The following is an 18,546-nucleotide window of genomic DNA, read 5'->3' as shown; positions in this document are numbered from 1 at the left end:
GATCTTACGATGAATTGTTCATAACATATAAATATGTCCGTAGAACTGACCACACTTTTATAGCCTTAACAAACATACTCTGGTAGTACAGCACAGAGACAACGGAGCACGGAGAGAACTGCCAATAAAAAGGCCTCTTGAAAAAAAGAAAACTACAAATGTAATTATGCACACTAACACTTTAGTCCCACAACAATTACATTCCACAGATAAATCCAGATATGGAGTGAAATGGGTGTGAATGTGACATTGGAGGTGAGTGACGGTGGAGGCTGTGATACATACTAAAAATGTAACTTCAGGAATTCATTTCTTTGGTATTTAGTCATTCAGGATAAAGTTAATACTAAAAATGATGAAAACAAAGATGATATGACACATTGCTTGTTCAGATCGGTAACAACAGTAGGCCTGAGTGACATAATCACACGTTCTACAGGTCTCAATGTACTCAACATGTAGTGAGGACAGATCCCAGATCTGATCTCTCAGGTAACATGAGGAGAAGATCATTTGAGGCAACGTTTTCAGAGCAGTCTGAACTAATGTGTGTGATTTCCATTTGGTTAAGTGTAATGTAGAATTTCCCTTTCAGTCTGCTCACCTGCCATGGTGAGTGATGTGTGTCATGTGTGAACTAGTAAGTACAATGTTCCGACTCCTTTAAAAATAAAATTGAAAGCTGTTGAGAAACAAAATGAGGATAAGCATATTTTATTTGCACAAATACATTCAGTTATTCCTTGAAAGTGTCAATTTATTGTGGTTATTTGCTCCAACAAATTGTTCATTTTGAGGAAAGTCCCCAGATGTCTTTATAAATTTCTTTTTGTCAGAAACTCTTTATTGCAAATTCTTTTTAATAATTTTGTATCTTCTTGGAAATTTAGCCAACATCAAAAACCATTGTTCTCCTTTGTTCCAGTGATGGATATATTACATTGTATGTATGATGAGTTAAGACGGGAGCTCTGATCACACCCTGGATGCATGTGATGAGTAACTGTAATGGAGCAAACACACATTCAGGCTTAGAGCTGTCCACTCATGACGTGATCACTCCAGATGGGTGAACATTCCGGGGGATGGATGGTTCTCTGGTGCAGTCACAGATGGAGAGGAAATGAAGGTGTTTAGCAGTCCTTACACTGTGCACTCCATTCCTGCAGCCGGCCCTGCGGTCCTCATGGCGGGGCACGTAAGGGGGCAAGCGGCCGCCAGGGTGCGACTGGTGGTGAGGCGCTTGAGGAGGGTGTTCTAATGAGTCATAGTACTCAGGGAGAGGAGGGCGGGGAGGTACACTTTTGCCTTCCTTGAGAGGACTGAGAGGCAGTGGTGTCACTGCCTGTTGACAGTTAACACAGCTGGTCTCATTCCAAGGAAGGCAGTCGATTTATAAGATCAGTTACAGAATGTATCAGTAAAAACGTTTGCTGCTACCCAGCATCACGAGGACACCAAACAAAACTGTTAAGTTGTGGACAAAGATAACAGAAATCATCAGAGCAGAGAAGAACGAATGATCAGACTGTTAGCATCATGACAAAGACATAGGGATCAGTCGACCAATGGGCCGGAAGTCATTGAACAGCAGTTTCTCAAATATTCCCTGTTCCCAGCTCCATTACGTACTTCTGGTAATCTGGGGAAAATGTTACAGACAGATTAACTATTTCAACTACTGGATTCTACTAATGTCAGATTTGAATTAAACACAGGGATGCAGCAAAACTTAGAAGCTAGATGGCGTTACTAAACTTATTTGGGCTTATTTCAGCTAATGGCAATATATCCCACCTCACCTGTACTTTGTTATATACTACGCACACTTTCAATGGTTGGTACAGAAATGTGTAGTATATATGAGGGATTCTTATTTCCATAAAGTCATATTGCTTATAATGATCACAGTCTAATATTCTTTATTCTTATTTCACAATGAACACACAGTGTGTGTGTGTGTGTGTGTGTGTGTGTGTGTGTGTGTGTGTGTGTGTGTGTGTGTGTGTGCAGCCTAGCAGCCTTTCACACTGTGTAGCTGTGGTTGTTTGGTACCCAACAAAAGCTAAGGCCACGAGTTAATGCAAAATAAGAAGCGTCTGAGAGTTTACTGTCTGTTTCAGATTCAAACACACATGAAGATTCAGATTGATGAGAACACACACACAGTCTGCTCTGGGTGAATTCTCACACCAACTCAGACACCTTTATGCAGTTGGGATGAATTCTTAATACCTTTGGGTACTGTGGATGTCAGTATGTGCTGTGTGTTCATACCTCATTCTTCTGTAGACTGGAGAGCGGTTTGGAACCAAGACAGCCTGCTGAATATAGAAAGTGGGTTGAAGGTACACATTCAGAATTCCACTTTCCCTCACATCAGATCTATGGTTTGCTTCTATAGAAGTAAATATTATCAAAATGGAAATTCACATTCTCCATATTTGACAAATGTAATATGAGAATAATTAAGAACAACGCCTCCCAAATGTAAACTGCGTTATGTCACTGTCAAACCAGAGAGTATAATTACAGCCTCTTACTGCTCTCTGTGCTCCGCTGTGGTTTGTTTTTGGCCAGAGCCTCCATGACGTCCTGGATCCTCCACAGCTCCTTCTGGATCTGAATGTGCTGCTGGCTTGGAGGTTCTGTCTGGGGACACACACAGGCATGCTGAGAAAGCGTCACCCATTTCCTCCTAATCTCAGCTGTGTGTGTCTGTGGGTGTTACCTGTGGGCTGCCCAGAGCCTCCAGCTGTTCCAGCAGGTTGGACTTGGCCAACGTGACATCAGCCCCCAACCTGTCATAGTCCCTCCAGGATCGATCCAACTCCTTAAACCAGCACACAGACAGAACACAAAGGTTTTTAGACTGTGTGTGTGTGTGTGTGTGTGTGTGTGTGTGTGTGTGTGTGTGTGTGTCTGTCTGTCTGTCTGCCTCTCTTTCACACTTCTATTCATGTTTTGGCTGGTTCTGCGACTTATACTCAGGTGCGTCTTATTAATTGAAAAATACAAATTCTCGTTTATTATTTTCACAACAACAGCCGTGAGAGGCCCTCTAGGCCTGTGTGCCAGAATCTGATACTCTTGTGCCACTGAAAATTTAAAATTCAAACAGCAACTTAAATAGACAACCAAGAAAGACTGAACAAAAAGAAAGTCATATTCTGTGGATTATAAGCTGCACATACACAGCTGAAAACAAAAAACGAACAACAGATGTCCCAAAAATGTCTCCAGAGCTGCTTAAAAGTGATTCAGAGGGTGAATAACTCAATAGATTTAGTGATTTGGAGTGAGACAGAGTTTATTAAACTTATGTTTCGTTGTTTATGTTCCTGTGTGGAGCCCATGCAGGGCTTTGCCACCTCCCCAAAAGAAACACCACCCACATCATTACTGACCCACAGCCAAACCGCTCACGCTGGAGGATGGAGGCAGCAGAATGTTCTCCACAGCATCTCCAGACTCTGTCACCTCTGCCACATCAGTGTGAACCTGCTTTCATGTGAAGCCCTTGGGGTGGCAGTAGCGAATTTGCAAATCTTTTGTGTTCTCTGGTAAATGCTGAACGCCCTGCAGGATGTTGGGCTGTAAGAGGCCCTCAAACCACTCTCATGGAGTGTGTTTTTGACCGCTGAGCAGACGCATGCACATTTGTGGCCTGCTGGAGGTCATTTTGCAGGGCTGTGGCAGGGCCTCCAGACTACAGACGCTTCAGAAATTGTTGTGCGGCCACTGGAAAGCCGTGGTCTGGTCTCACTTTAGAACCAACCAACCTTTCACCCGCGAAAGGTGACCAAAATCATCTAGTCTTCAGCTGCTTTCTCACCCAGTGGGTCACAGGTGTTTCTGGAGCCGATCCCGGCTGGCTATGGGCAGGAGGTGGGACCCAGACCATTGTCAGTGCATCGCAGGGCAAAAACAAACAACCACTCGCACACACAATCATACCTAAGCACAATGTGGATTGATCAATTCATCTCAATTGCACATTTTTTCAGGCGGGAGGAAGCCAGAGAAAACCCTTGCAAACACAGGTGAGAACATGCAAACTCTGCACAGAAAGGAATCGAACCTAGAACCTTCTTGTTAGGAGGCGCGAGTGCTACTCCCTGCGCCACCGTCCACATATGACTATATTCATATACAGTATGTATATTTATATATATATACAGTATATATGTAAGTATATAAGGAGTGTTGTCTGCTCACGGTGCTGACTCTGGACAGCTCTCTGCAGGTGCTCAGCAGACCATTATGCAGCACATCCCTCTGCTGAGCCAGGCTTTGAACAGATGCTGAGCTCGAGCTGCTTTGTTCTCTCAGCTCCTGACTGGCAGACAGCAGTGCCGTCTCCAGCGTGTGCTATCGGACAACAAACACACAAACATTAACACACAAGTATTTAAAAAGACACAAACATGGATAAACACTAACAGCTCTACCTTCTCTCTGTGCAGCTGCTGCAGCTTTTCCTCCTGCAACCTCACTGCCTTGTCCTGCTCACACAGTTGACTCAGCTTAGTCTGGTACGGACACACACACACACACACACACACACATTAATCAAACTTTCCTTGAATAGACTAATTCACGACAAGCTGTGCTTGTCTTACATCGATGTCGGTGTCTTCTGTACTTCGGATTACGGAGTCGTCTTTGTTGTCATCTGGACTAACCTGAAACAAGGAACCACAGTTACACATGAGCCAGGGGACATTGATGCAACGTGAGGATCTTCTCTCACTAGTAATACTTAAAACCTTAACATTTTAGAACTAAATCTTCTACGTAAAGAGGATAGAGGCTTTCTAAAGTTGTATTAATTCATTTTTTGTTTGTTTGAAAAAACAAAAGCACAAATGAGAGATTATAGAATATTTCACTTGCTGTTCATTCCAGAGACAGGGAGTGTGTTCATGTGTTCATGACAAGTGTATAGTATTTTTAATTCCTTTAGGTTTTTTATTCCTGTAAGCTGTTCATCTGTTTATTACTAGAGATAATGCTGATGTGTACTTATAATGTTGAGATGCACAGAAGAAGTTGGGGTGTTTAAGTTTTTGTCCTTTTCTATGTCTCTCTGGCTAGAGAAATGTTTCCGTCATAAACTAATCTTCCTTGGCCTCCCCTTCCAGTGAGAAAAAAATCCAAAATTATTGTGATTAGCATTTTACTGGATTATTTGAATAGTAGAAAAGCTAATAGAGCCCACCTTTGTGGCCACGGGAGTGCTGATCTTAAAGGTTTTGGTTTCTACATAAATAGTGGTCCTCCCTTAGCCTACCAACTCCAAGAAGAAAAAAAATCGACTCTGCAGCCAACCACTTCTCTGGTGAAATGGGTGCTCCCACAAGCTGATCAGACTCAGCTCCTGTTGTGATGTAATGACAGGAGTGATTTGTATAGCCTAGCCCTAGCCTAGCGTGCCCCTGGGACACAAACTTTAAATACACTTCCATTCGACAAAAATATTCACAATTTTTTCATTTCTCAACTTAAATTTCAAACTTGGAAATTGCCATTATGTTTTCATCTCATGTGAGTTTCTCATCACGAGACTCACCGGCGTGATTCTGCCTTATTAAAATCTGCTCGTTTTACTGTCCGTTAGATAGTCAGAGGCAACTTCACCATACACGAGCATCATTCAAAAAAACTTTTTTTTTTTTAAAGAACACAAGTGAACATCTGATCCTGCCGGCATATCTGGATATTTGAATAATGAGCACCCCCCCCAACACATTTACACTCTAAATAATGTACATGCATTAACAGAACAGATACAAATCCATATGTATTAATGTGAACACACAAAAATAATATTTTTAAAACATGTCGAACACATGCATACGTTGTCAGTAATCCTTTTCTCAATGCTGCTTCATTGGGAAGGATGGGCTTGTGGCTTTAATGTGCAAACGTGGTTGACATGTTGTACAGTGCAACGGAATAGTCTTAAATCATCCTCTACTGGTCGCTTTGGTCAGTGTGGACAATCCAAACTGACAGAGGTAAGTGGAAGTGAAATGGACGATCATTTAAATATACTTTCTGCAGAACACTACACACAACCAAAAGTGCACAAGTGACACTTCACTTATCCCTTTTCTCAAGCCCATATTCATGGTAAGATCAGCAAAAACCTCTCTTGGTTGTAGTGTTGGTCTATCACCTACAGATTTACCAAAACCTCTGTTCTAAAATGTTCTCCAAACAGTAGACCCTTCCCCTTTATATGTACAATCACCAAGGAGCTAAGCTGCAGCCCTGCGCTCTCCACAATATCTTTAAAGGTGGGGAAAAATTCCAACCAGTACACCTTTTTCTCAGAATGACCACGATCATAAGACATGACTAAATGGCACATTTTGCCCTACAGAGAGGTGTTCAGTGTGTTAATCCGGTCATAATACCTGCAAGATGGGCCAACGTTGCAATACAGTTCAAGTCTTCCGTACATTCACTGATTGAGAGTTAATTTCAGCGAGGAAAGAAGAGAACATTCTTACACAAATCATATACTGTAAGTGGATGAGGTCTTTTCCTGGCAGAGTCACTGAACCTCAGATTGCAGTAGCAGGTGACACTTCACTTGTTGAGAAGAGACGGGAATTCATGCTTCATGATTCGAGCATGTTTAAATTTTAGCTGCCTCATTCAGAACTGTGCAGAGTTCTTTCCGTGTTTTCTTGGCCACCAAGTCCTGACAATCGAAGGTACAAGTGCTTCTACAGAGCAAAGTGGGCAACTGCTTAAACATGTTTCACCGGACCACAGAGGTGACCTGTCATTGACCCTGGACCACCAGTACACACTCCACAAGAGCATCAAAGCTGAGAAGACTTCTGCTGCAGTGGTAGGGGATGATAGAAACAAATAGTTTTCCTGAACAGTATTGTTCTTTAATACAGCACACATACGCCATAAGTTGAGCACAGTCAGGTGAATTGAGAAGAAAGAAAGTTATATTGTCCAGCACCTGCTCCTTGAGATGTGACGCTGGATGGTATAATCAGACTCTGGAATGGACTTTACTTAGTGGTAGTGGTAGCTTCTCCCATCATCACTGTGCAACTGCCTGTGGCAGCAGGTTTTAGTCCAGTTTGACCTATGAGGGATCTTCTGGTCTTTGTTAAATGTCACATTGTTTTTGTGACTGCAGTTCACCTGTGCTGAAAAAAAGTGTCTGGTGGCTTAGACACTAAACTTTGGGGTGACAGTGGGTCAGGTGGTACAGCAGGTTGTCTAATGATTGTAGGATTGACAGTTCGGATCTCGCACCTCCAGTCATCTGTCGTTGTGTCCTTGGGCGAAACACTTCACCCTCCTTGCCTCCAGGGAAGGACTCACTGGTGTGTGAATGTGTGCTATTGTTCCGGTGGTATTTGGAGAGGCTGCTGGGGTGGATTTGCTGCCACACTTCAGACTTTTCATAGTGTCACTGTCATTAGCAAGGATCTCTTTGCAAATAATACACTATTAGCATAGGAGCATCTACAGTATCAACCAATGAAAATCCAAACTTTAAATAATTGTCAAACTTCCTCCATTTTCTTACTAGATTCCTTTCTCACTGTGTGAAACAAATTAAACCATTTCTTCTCATGTAAATTACCTAGTTCAGATTTTATTACAGTATTGGCCTTTATTTATCCTAATCTTGTGCCTCTCCCTGAATACTTCAATGGAGGAGACACGCCTCATACTTTAAAAACCTCTGAACTAGATTTTCTAGATATAAATAAAATTAATGATCTGCAGTGAGAGCAGGGAACAGGTGGAGGAGAAGCTAGAGAGGTGGAGGTTTGTCCTGGAAAGGAGAGGAATGAAGGTTAGCCGCAGTAAGACAGAGTACATGTGTGTGTGAATGAGAGGGACCCAAGTGGAAGAGTGAGGTTACAGGGAGAAGAGATCAAGAAGGTGGAGGATTTTAAGTACTTAGGGTGAACAGTGCAGAGCAATGGAGAGTGTGGAAAAGAGGTGAAGAAGCGTGTACAGGCAGGATGGAACGGGTGGAGGAAAGTGTCAGGTGTGATGTGTGACAGAAGAGTTTCAGCTAAAATGAAAGGAAAGGTGTACAAAACTGGTGAGACCAGCGATGTTGTTTGGTCTAGAGACAGTGTCACTGAGGGAAAAACAGGAGGCAGAGCTGGAGGTAGCAGAGATGAAGATGCTGAGGTTCTCTCTGGGAGTGACCAGGAAGGATAGGATCAGGAATGAGTACATCAGAGGGACAGCACATGTTAGAGGTTTTGGATATAAAAGTTCAAATCTTATAAGCAAAAATGTCATATTGTGACACATATACACTCATATTTTGCCTAACTGGACACATTTTAAGAAAATGCCAGAAAATTTGGTCCGTCCTGTAGAAAATTGAAATGAGTAACAGGGTTTCAGTGGAGTGAGTGAAGGTTGCAGCATTCTGGAGTCAGGATGGAGTCCACAGTTTCAGTTCCATCATGTGTTTGCATCTCACCATATCTGATTACCTAAACAATTGCAGACCGTTGTGCAGATAGCAAAGGATTATTGTTGAAAAAAATCCCCCAGTAGTACTGGGGCAGTTGCCCAGTCCACCTCCCGACCACTGCCGAGGTGCCTTTGAACAAGGCACCGTCCCCTTTATAAGTTGCTCATTTGGGGAGCATTAGACCACTTTAGTGTTTCCTGTATTAATGTCTCATGTATTTCAAGACTCTCATCCATCTCCCTGCCTTCTACTATCAATTCCCATCACCTGCACTGCTGTGGCCCCCCGCCCCCAATCAACTTCCACATTACTTATACTCTGTTCAGCCATTTATTCCCTACTATATTGTTAGCATTCAAACCTACGTTCCAGCATTCCTGTTTTTGTTTTATTATTGGGTTCTGAATTTACCTGATTTCTGGATCCTGTCTATTGCCCGTCCCTTGTTGGACTTGTATGTCTGTTCGGATTGATTACCTGGTTTGTGAAGTCTGCTCTGTAATAAATTGTGGATTTGGACTTCCCTCCACGCATGCCTTTGGGTTCTCACCATGAGTCCCTGACAGTTATAATTATTTTATTGTTGAACCACACATTTTAATGATAGAGACATTATCAGTGTTATCAACAGAATATCTGAAAAAGTGAACCTTGAACACAAACATCCAAAGTGTAAGCATTTTTTGGAATGGTGCTCAACAATGGACGGTGTTGTATGAAGAGACAGTGAGAGAGGAAATGTATGGATGTTACATTCCACCATAAGCCATGCTCACTTCAAGTCCAACAGTAGCACAGAAAGCAATGACATGAGTTGTGCTGTGACCAAGAACAACTTAATATATCTTAAATATATTATGTCTGGGAATGTTGGTTGATGAACAATTGGTTGATGAACTGACTGCATGGTTAAACAAAAGGCTGATGATTAGGGCAAGATGAGGACAACTACTGGACTACCAGGGATCTAGATTGAGTCAGCTCTGTTTTAGTCAATTGTAAATTTAGAGTCCATTTGGAAACATCAAACCCCTAGTTTTCTGAAGTTCTTATTCATCTTTCCTCTACACACACTGAAAAATATTTGTTCTAAAGAAGCATCTTCAAAATGTACATTTTGAATATTTCACATTTTAAGATGACATAAGATTAAAAATATCAATCATAAAATGTTTTAACATGAGCTACAAATCAAAAGACAAACAGATACCGACTCAAGCTAGAACCTGCCAAAGACCTTACTTGCTGGTAGAGTTGCGGCCTCGGTGCCGAATTCTCGATCATAGTGTGAATCATGAAGATTAGAGGCTCATTCTCCTTCCTCTAGCGGTGCACCAAGGAGAAAAGGATAGAATGGTGTAATAACACCAGCCACTGTCTAAAGGCCTGTCTTGAATTTGACTGCGACTTAGTCACCATCTCTTCAAACAGCAAAAATCCCCTGATAAACAACAGCATTGCGCCTCACTATATTATGAAGATCAAATTAGCATTTTTTGAATACTTCCATTAAAATGACGACCGATTATTTTACACTGACTTTTGAGGCACATTCACTTTTACTTCACCTAAAGAATAAGCGAAACAATGGTGACTTTTTTTTTTACATCAACATGTACAGTATGACCCGTCCATCACCTACTTTCCCTAACAATACAGCGTTGAAACACATGACTTTCCCAGAGCTGAATAAATGCATTTAGTATTGAAGAAATTGTGAGGTTTTAACCCACAAGTCAAAAATAAACAACAAATTTTGCTGCATGTAGAAATGGCCGCGGTGAACCGTTCATGGTTTCTGACAAATGGTAGCCTGAGCATACTGCAATAAAAACTTAGTGACCAGAGGAAACACTATCAATATTATCACTATTACAAAATGACATTTAAATAAACAGGTTCAAGGCGAGGCCATAAAGTCGACAATATATTTAACTATTTTAATTGCTACTCCTACCCAAGGTTTATATGAAAATATTGCGATAATGTATTCACCTTTTTCCAGTTCCATTAGTTTATTGTCTAATTTTATCTTGCCTTAGCAAATACAAATGTTTGGCTTTTACAAACAATCAGGTCCTGAGTGGTACTGTACTTGGGGGAAATACAAATTGGCCAGTAAAGATGTACAGGGTGCATATACGTTGTGCATTTTGGTATCTGTACAGCTATTGGCACTACTGAGCTAGCTGTCAGTCCATCAAAGATTAGGAATTATTGTAAGGTAAACCTATGGTTGAACATATTTTAAATGTTATACTAAAGATGGAAACAAGTAGGAGTAAGCTGCAAAGTTCTCACCTGGCTGTCCAGGTAAATAAGGTGCCTCTGGAGGTGATGGGAAAGGACATCAGTCTGCAGTAGCCACAGAAATATTAAAGAAAGAAGGAAAAGTGAGTCCATACTTGGCTGACATGCACAGAGGCAGATGGGAGAAAAAGGGGGAGGACATAGAAAAAGGAAGTCAAAGGGAGTCAAAAGTACATTTCAACAGGAACAAACCAATCATTAAGAAGGAAGAATGCGATGATAGAGTATCATTGAACAGACTGCTCTGAATTCTTGTTTCAAAATATACAATTCTTCCCTCAGAAAAGTGTGCTGCAAGCACAATTAGTGAAGAACAGATTAATTTTACAAGAACATTTCACTGACAATATTACTTATAAATGGTACATTTATAAGTAATATTATCAGTGCCGGATATCAGTCACTTTAGAAAAAAAAGCAACACGAGTATGGTACTTGGAACTCAGTTCTCTAATACATGTTGTGTCTAACTATTTCTGTAGTAGCTAAATGGAACATAATTGTTCTTAAAAAAGTCATCAAATATATTGTAAAACATGACTTCACAGGAGGTTGTTGAAATGGCTGGGAGTAGTGGAAAAAACTGATTTTCTGCCATTTCTGATATTTTTTCACACATTTTGAACCCTGCGACTTAAACAATTATGCGGCTAATTTACAGTGGATAACGGCCACTGGGGGGCGCTCTAGCAGGAAGCGTAAGAGCAAGACAGACGGGGGAAGACAATGTGCTACCGTAGTTTGTTTTGAACAGACTTGTTGTGCATCATGCTCACTCCTTATGATGGCAAACAAGCAAAGAAAGCCACACAATAAAATAGATATGATAATGAGGCTGCAAAGAAATTATATTCATGTTTTTATTTGTGAAATGCAATAGGATACAGTACAATGATATCTAATGCAAACTGATTGTCTTTGTTTTTTGATCAATACACAGTTGATGTTGGCAACACACTTCATAGGCATTGGAACATGGGGCTTGTTTGTTATACAGTTATGTTCACAAATAGCAGTGTGTCTAAAAATGTGAGTAGACCTCAAAATTCTTCAAATAATTTTTATTTTTATGTAAACAAAGTCATTGGGGACACGTCACGTTCTATTTCAAAGCAATAAAAGTGGAAAAAAATCATTGAATATAATAATATTTTACAGAAACTTAACAAGCATAATGTTAAAAATTTGCAGTGTTGGCATCCTTCTTTAAAACTCAAACATGTACTGAATAAAAATAAGAAATGCTTGGCAAATTCAACTTCCCTGAGAATCACAAATATTTAATAGCATAACCACAGTTTCTGATAGCTGCTTGACATCTGTGGTGCATGGAGTCGACCAACTTCTGACACCGGTCAAATGGAACGTCAGCCCATGACAGTTGTACTAGGTCCCACCATTTCTCTGCATTTCTTGGTTTTGCATCATGAACAGCATTTTTTATGTCAGGCAACAAGTTTTCTTTGGGATTGAGGTCCGGGGATTGTGTTGGCAACTCCATTAGTTGCCAACACAATCCAACATTGTGTTGGTAACTAATGGAGTTGTCTGGATCCATGACTTTGCTCGCTTGCAAGTGTGTCTGGGGTCATTTTCTTGTTGAAACACACATTTAAAAAGCACCTCCTCTTACAGCAGCAGCATACAGCAGCATGATTACTTCCAGTATTCCGATGGACTCAAATGTATCCATGATCCCTGGTATTTGATAAGTAGGACCAATACAGTAGTATATCATGATGCTTGCCTCATGATGCTTCACTGGCTTCACTTCTTTATTGTTGCTTCATTTCAGTGTTTGGGGGTCGTCTGGGAAACTGTCTATGACTCTTAAACCCAAAAAAGAACAATCTGACTTTCATCAATCGACAAAATTTTATGCCATTTCTTTTTAGGCCAGTGGATGTGGTCTTTGGCAAATTGTAACTGCTTAGCACGTCTGTTTTTAACAATGCGACTTTGCAGGGGGGTTCTTGCTGGTAGCTTGGCTTCACATAGATGTCATCTAATTGTTACAGGACTCAGACCACCTTAGATCTTCTCTGATCACCCTGGAGATGATTGTTGGCTGAGCCTTTGCCATTTTGGTTATCCTCTCATCTGATGTTTTTCAAGGACAAATGCACATCCAGCATCTACAGCACCAGCTGTCTCGATCCTTAACAACGGGCCACCTGCTTATCACCTATTTTTGTCACATAATCAATGACGTCACTAACTGAACTCAGCACTGCTATTTTTTTAAAAACATTTTGTTTGTTGACTTTCTGTAAAATATTATTATATTCAATATTATCATATTCATTATTTCTTACTTTGAAATAGAATGTGAAGCATACCCAATGCATTTGTGTGCATTAAAATAAAAAAATACTTGAAGAATTTTGAGGTTTATTCACATTTGTAGACACATTGCTATTATTATGAACATAACTGTATATGAACTTTTCTTGCAAAAACAGACAAAAACCTGGAAGGCAGGTCTGAAATGCAAGCAGGCCGGTGTGGTATCCAGACTCAACAGAATGCAGCTTTGCATCATTTTGGTAATAAAGGTAATGTCCCACAAGAGTTCTCACTTGGATGAATGGTCACACATCCAAAATTTACTAAATGGATTTGAAAGTGAATTTCCTTCAATCCTCATCCAACTCCAAAAATGTATTTTCATAGATGATAACAAATAACAGCAAAAAATAATCAAGTGAGAATTCTCACCATAGCCAATGTGTACAACCACAAAGTAGTCTTACTATTTGAAATATATTATAATAAAAATAATAATAATGCAGATAATCATAATTATAATAATAATTGTGTTTGTCATGATCATCATCATCAATTCTTTAATAATACCCATATGGAAATTACTTCTGTACATAAAAAAGAGCAAAGAAAACCAATAAATCAACTATACCAACAACACTAAATGCAGTGGAACGTTTATGTAGTGGAGTTTTGGGGCATAAGTGGGCGGGGGCCACAAACCCTGTGCTTCAATGTGTTCAGGATGAGTTCTGTTATTAATCCATATTGGGGGAGTTCTTTTGTCACTTGATATATTAAACGCACAAACAGACCAGAGCAGACATGCAATTAATGGAAAGAGATGGAGGAGTGATGGGCAGCCTTGTAGTCCTACCCTACGAACAACTTCTGGGGTTTGGTGGCTTGCTTAAGAGCACATCGGCAGTGCTCAACAAATGAACTGACTTGAACTGCTCAGCCAAAAAAATTAATTTCAGAATATTATTTGTCACTCACTACTGACAACCTAAATAACCCACAGAGATGTTATTAACTTATTACGTCCCTCTCTTTAAGTAAAAGCACTCAGAACACCTACTCGTCTATTGAAGGGTTCTATTCCAGTTTATGAAAGAAATGAGATATTACATTGTTTTAATAAGAATTTTATAACATCTAGCTCTTCAATTTGGCTGGAGGTGTTTCTGTCAAACTCTACACAGACCTCCCAACGTATGCTAGTCAGCCTTTTAATTTCTCACCCCTTTCTGTTGATGAATTTCTGAAGGTTCTTAAAGTGTGGGATCAAAGAACATTTTCTGGACCTTTTAACAGATCTTTCTTTACTTAGCTTTACTAGCTGGCAGCTCACACAACTCAGTGCCTTGGCAAAGGACATATCCAGTTCCAAGATATTTACTGCTTGAATGGGCACATCCCAACACCTCAGAGATGTGACTATCTTCACTTTTTCAATGGTTTACATGGATAGTGGTTAAAACTGCTTTAGTGGCTCTGGCTGCCAACTCCTGCTACAACTACAACCATTAATATTAGTCCATCCGGTCACTACAGCAAGGAGGGGGTCTGATGTCTCAGGTTGTACTCAAGCCACTGCAGTCGCTTGGATTCCTCCTGGACCAACATCATTTATACACATTTTATAAATTTAATGTGTCAGAATGCTTTGCTTGCAAAATCTGTAACTGATGTGATTTTGTTGTTCTGCTCTATACATCAACATCTATTGCATTTCTGTCATTCTCTTTAGAATAATTATTTCTCTAGAGTTTCTACCATTTTTTATCTCCTTTGAGATGTTATTCCTTACTCACATTGCCGTTGTAATGAAAGATGTTTTTAATGGACTGTGTGGTGTAAGGCCCACGGAGACAAATCTGGTATATGACTTTGGGATATGTAAATGAAATTAAAAAGAAGTGCATTTGTGAATGTGCATACAAATCAAAACATGACACACACACACACACACACACACACACACACATACACACAAAACAGGAAAATAAAATGTCACTTCGCATGAATATCAAACAAACTTCATCCTTCAGGGTAATGCTTTCTTAATTTCCCTTCGGGGATCAAACCAGTATATAAAATTAAAAATTAAAAAAAATTAATTACCCAATTGTCAAAAACCCTTAAAAGTTCATAGAGAGCCTTTTTGTTTGCCTCAGCTTCAGACACTGACACAAGTTGAGGGGTATGCAAAGGAGACATCAAGACGGCAAGTAAATGACCATTTGTACCTGTCTTTATACCAATATGGATAGATGGCATCCATGTTTTCTTAGACCTAAATGACATCAGTAACACACACTCGCATACATGGACACACACACAACATAAAGGGGCAAAGAATGTAAATCCACACATCAATCACCAGCAACATACTCAAAACCCCTCACCTGGGATACATTAATACAAAAACAACACTCTGAGCTGAAATGAAATAATTTTTCCTGCTTTGTTGAGAAGACAAACATTTGCATGCATACACAAACCTACTGTATGAAGTGAGAGCTGACCTTGACATTGTGGCCCTCCATACCCAGGGCCATCAGCTGCACTACAGTGTGCTCCCGTAGGCTGTTGAGCTCGGCCTGCTGCCGCCGCAGCTTGATCAGCAGCAGGGTCAGCTCCTCAGGCTGCACAGACCGATGAACAGAGAAAAGAAGTTGATGTGAACAACATCCATCACCCAGTTGAAATCCACAAAAACAATATACTTTCAAAGAAAAGGAAGAACCACTGGTTAGTTCATAAAACTATTTTAACTGGGAAATGTTAAGATGATTTAAATCAGTTGAAAATACACAAGTGTCAATTTGAAGGCAGAATCTCAGCTAGACTTTCTCTGTTTAACCGAGACATGGCGACAGTCCGAGGACTGTTCAGAGCTGAACAATACAGTCCTAGTGGGTTTAAGCACCCCCCCAAACATGTGACTTATAGTCTAGTACGACTTCTATGTTTTTCTCTTGTTTGTTATGCATTCTTTGGCTGGTGCAACCTGTACTGCAGAACTACATATAGTGTTGAAAATAGGGTATATGCTAATGAATATGTCCTGCTCAACAGCAAAATCAAAGATTTCAGTCCAGATTTAGTCCAGTCACAGAGATATAAAGATGAAATGGAAATTAGAAAGAAAGGGGAAATCTGGGATTGATATCACAGAGAAGGCATCTTAAGGCTTGCATTTGAAATTTTCATGAAACATACATGCATTATTTATGCGTTTTAGTGGACAGCATTATATCACTGAAACAATTTTCATTAAGGGCAGAAGATAGCACAATTTGAAAAAAAACAAAGCCCCAGTGTTCTAAACTGAACGAATTTATTCTGGCTAATGTGACCACAAACATTTTCCTATTCGTATATCCAACAGATTCACAATACAACATTTTCAAATAGACTTCCTGCTATTTGAGCAAGGAGTGTACAGTGGGATTGCAACATCCACTTTTTGTAGTAAAAGTGAACAATAACAATACACACACCCTTTGTGTGTGTGTGTGTTCCAGCCTGTATATGTGTGAAATATATATATAGAGTGAAAAAAGGATTTTCCCTTCAGGGATCAATAGTAACTTTCTTGTCCTTCTTGTGGGAGGAGTGAGAGAAGTGAGTGTGAAACAGCTAATTGGGTTATTCGTGTTTTTTGTCTTTTCTTTTTATATTTATATTCCTTGCACACACACACATACACACACGCACACACACATCCATCCTTATTCAAAACATGTAACTGCCTACTTCACTGCTCAATAAAAGTCTGCCAGAGATGTCAGCCACTCGGAGAGCCGTGCACACTGCGTTGGCTCTGCTGGTGTCTCCTCTGCAGTATAAAGAAGTCTATAAAGTGTCTTTGTGTGTGTCTGTTTCTTAAAGGGTGACTGGAGAATAACTCTGACAGGATTAATAAAGAATCTGAAGAAATGTGATCCTGTGGACAACTGACAAAACACACTACAAAAGGTAATACAACAATCACACTCACAACCTGAGGAATATCATTTGACACACTGTCATGGTTTCAAATTAAGAGTTACATCCCATAGTATGGAGTACATGGGAATCAGTACGGTACACAGTAATGCTCACCGTCTTGCCTTGCAGAGACTGGGGGGTGATGGTCTGGGAGGGGACAGGCATGGTTGCTTGTCGATCTGTTCGGTACCCATACTGTGGGAGAAGGAAAGAATAGAATAAATTTTAAACTTCTTAAGCATTCCTCAGTCCACTTTTCCTCAAAGTTTAACAAGAGAAGAAAAATATTTGTCAAAAATTTGTCAAAAAACAGGGGGGACTTTTTTTTTTTAAATCATGAAAAAATAAGCAATCAACAGGCCTGATTCGTTTTTAGGTTAATGGTCGACGCTATGAGTCTAAATTCCAACTGTCCAACAATCAATCGTTCATTCATCTTCATATCACTGTAGCGGATCGTGGGGAGCCTATCCCAGCTAACTAGGGGCGTGAGGCGGGGGAAACTCTGGGAACACAACGTGGATTCCAACAATCATATTTAATACAAACTTTAAAAGACATTAAATTTTCTGTATGGGGTCTCCTTGGGATAACTGGTGCTCAGGTATGTGTAGGATACCTGAAGCATCCTACACATACCTGAGTATACTGGTAAGTGCTTTACTACTTTCTTCATTGACTGAACATATACAACAAATTCATAATTACTTTTGACCGGGTGGGAAAGAAGCAAATCTGAGTTGGCTGACCCCTCCCTGGCACTTAGCTGGCACCGACCTTGTAATGAAGTAAGAATCAACTCATATTGAAACTCAATTACAATATATTATTCAACCTAGAAATTCAAGAAACTGGTGCAGCTACAACCGTTCCCCAATCATTTATACATTTAGATAAAAAAATACCAACATTAAAAAGTTTAAGACATATTCTCCCACATCCGTTTGTTCACATTAATAAAAAGTTTTTATGCTCTATGTAACTCGTCTTTTCTCAGAGTAGTGTAATTGATTAGATACATCTGTGATCACCGGACCTGGTGGGTCCCACAAAGCATTGAAGGAGGAGCACGCTTTAAGAGTAGAGATGGACTTTATTTCCTGTAGGTATTTACTGGATGGGTCAGACTACATGTGACTGTCAAATGGAAATATCGTACTTCTACAAATATACTTCCAGCTCTTTCATCTCTTCCACTGTTAGAAGTAAAAACTAACTCCATTCATGCCCTCTACCTTGGTGGGGTGCCCCTTGTGTTGAAGGTCAAGCATCCCAACCTCGTTGAAGATGGGTGACGACACCTCCGAGTCTGAGCTACTGGGATTGGGAGTAGCCTGCTGTCGGGGGAGGGAGAAAGTACTGTAGAGAGCCAGGGAGCCATGAGAGGGGGAGGTGGGGATGGAGTGCACCACAGAGTGCTTGGAGAGGTTGCCCATGGTTTTCGTGCTGGGTAGGGTGCAGTACTGACCCACGGCTGAAACAACAGGATA

General features: G+C 40.3%; 1 protein-coding gene across 3 annotated transcripts in view; it reads right to left on the bottom strand.

Moving 5' to 3' along the window:
* The window catches only part of LOC137589000 (pleckstrin homology domain-containing family A member 5-like), an 88,728-nt gene that overhangs the window by 12,726 nt on the left and 57,456 nt on the right, over nucleotides 1-18,546 (bottom strand). Inside the window, exons 12-21 of one of the 3 annotated variants that reach the window (XM_068306348.1) lie at nucleotides 18,292-18,530; nucleotides 17,171-17,251; nucleotides 15,589-15,708; nucleotides 10,784-10,837; nucleotides 4,623-4,685; nucleotides 4,452-4,532; nucleotides 4,219-4,371; nucleotides 2,732-2,833; nucleotides 2,544-2,652; nucleotides 2,278-2,321 (exon numbers count right to left, since the gene is read on the bottom strand). In XM_068306348.1, the coding sequence (XP_068162449.1) occupies nucleotides 2,278-2,321; nucleotides 2,544-2,652; nucleotides 2,732-2,833; nucleotides 4,219-4,371; nucleotides 4,452-4,532; nucleotides 4,623-4,685; nucleotides 10,784-10,837; nucleotides 15,589-15,708; nucleotides 17,171-17,251; nucleotides 18,292-18,530 (1,046 nt within the window). Of the gene's footprint in view, nucleotides 1-2,277; nucleotides 2,325-2,543; nucleotides 2,653-2,731; nucleotides 2,834-4,218; nucleotides 4,372-4,451; nucleotides 4,533-4,622; nucleotides 4,686-10,783; nucleotides 10,838-15,588; nucleotides 15,709-17,170; nucleotides 17,252-18,291; nucleotides 18,531-18,546 lie in introns of all 3 variants that reach the window. The other 2 variants (XM_068306347.1, XM_068306350.1) reach the window with 2 other exon arrangements.

This window comes from Antennarius striatus, chromosome 22, assembly GCF_040054535.1.
Source record: "Antennarius striatus isolate MH-2024 chromosome 22, ASM4005453v1, whole genome shotgun sequence".
NCBI classification, from domain to species: domain Eukaryota; kingdom Metazoa; phylum Chordata; class Actinopteri; order Lophiiformes; family Antennariidae; genus Antennarius; species Antennarius striatus.
This window is presented reverse-complemented; position numbering and strand designations above follow the sequence as displayed.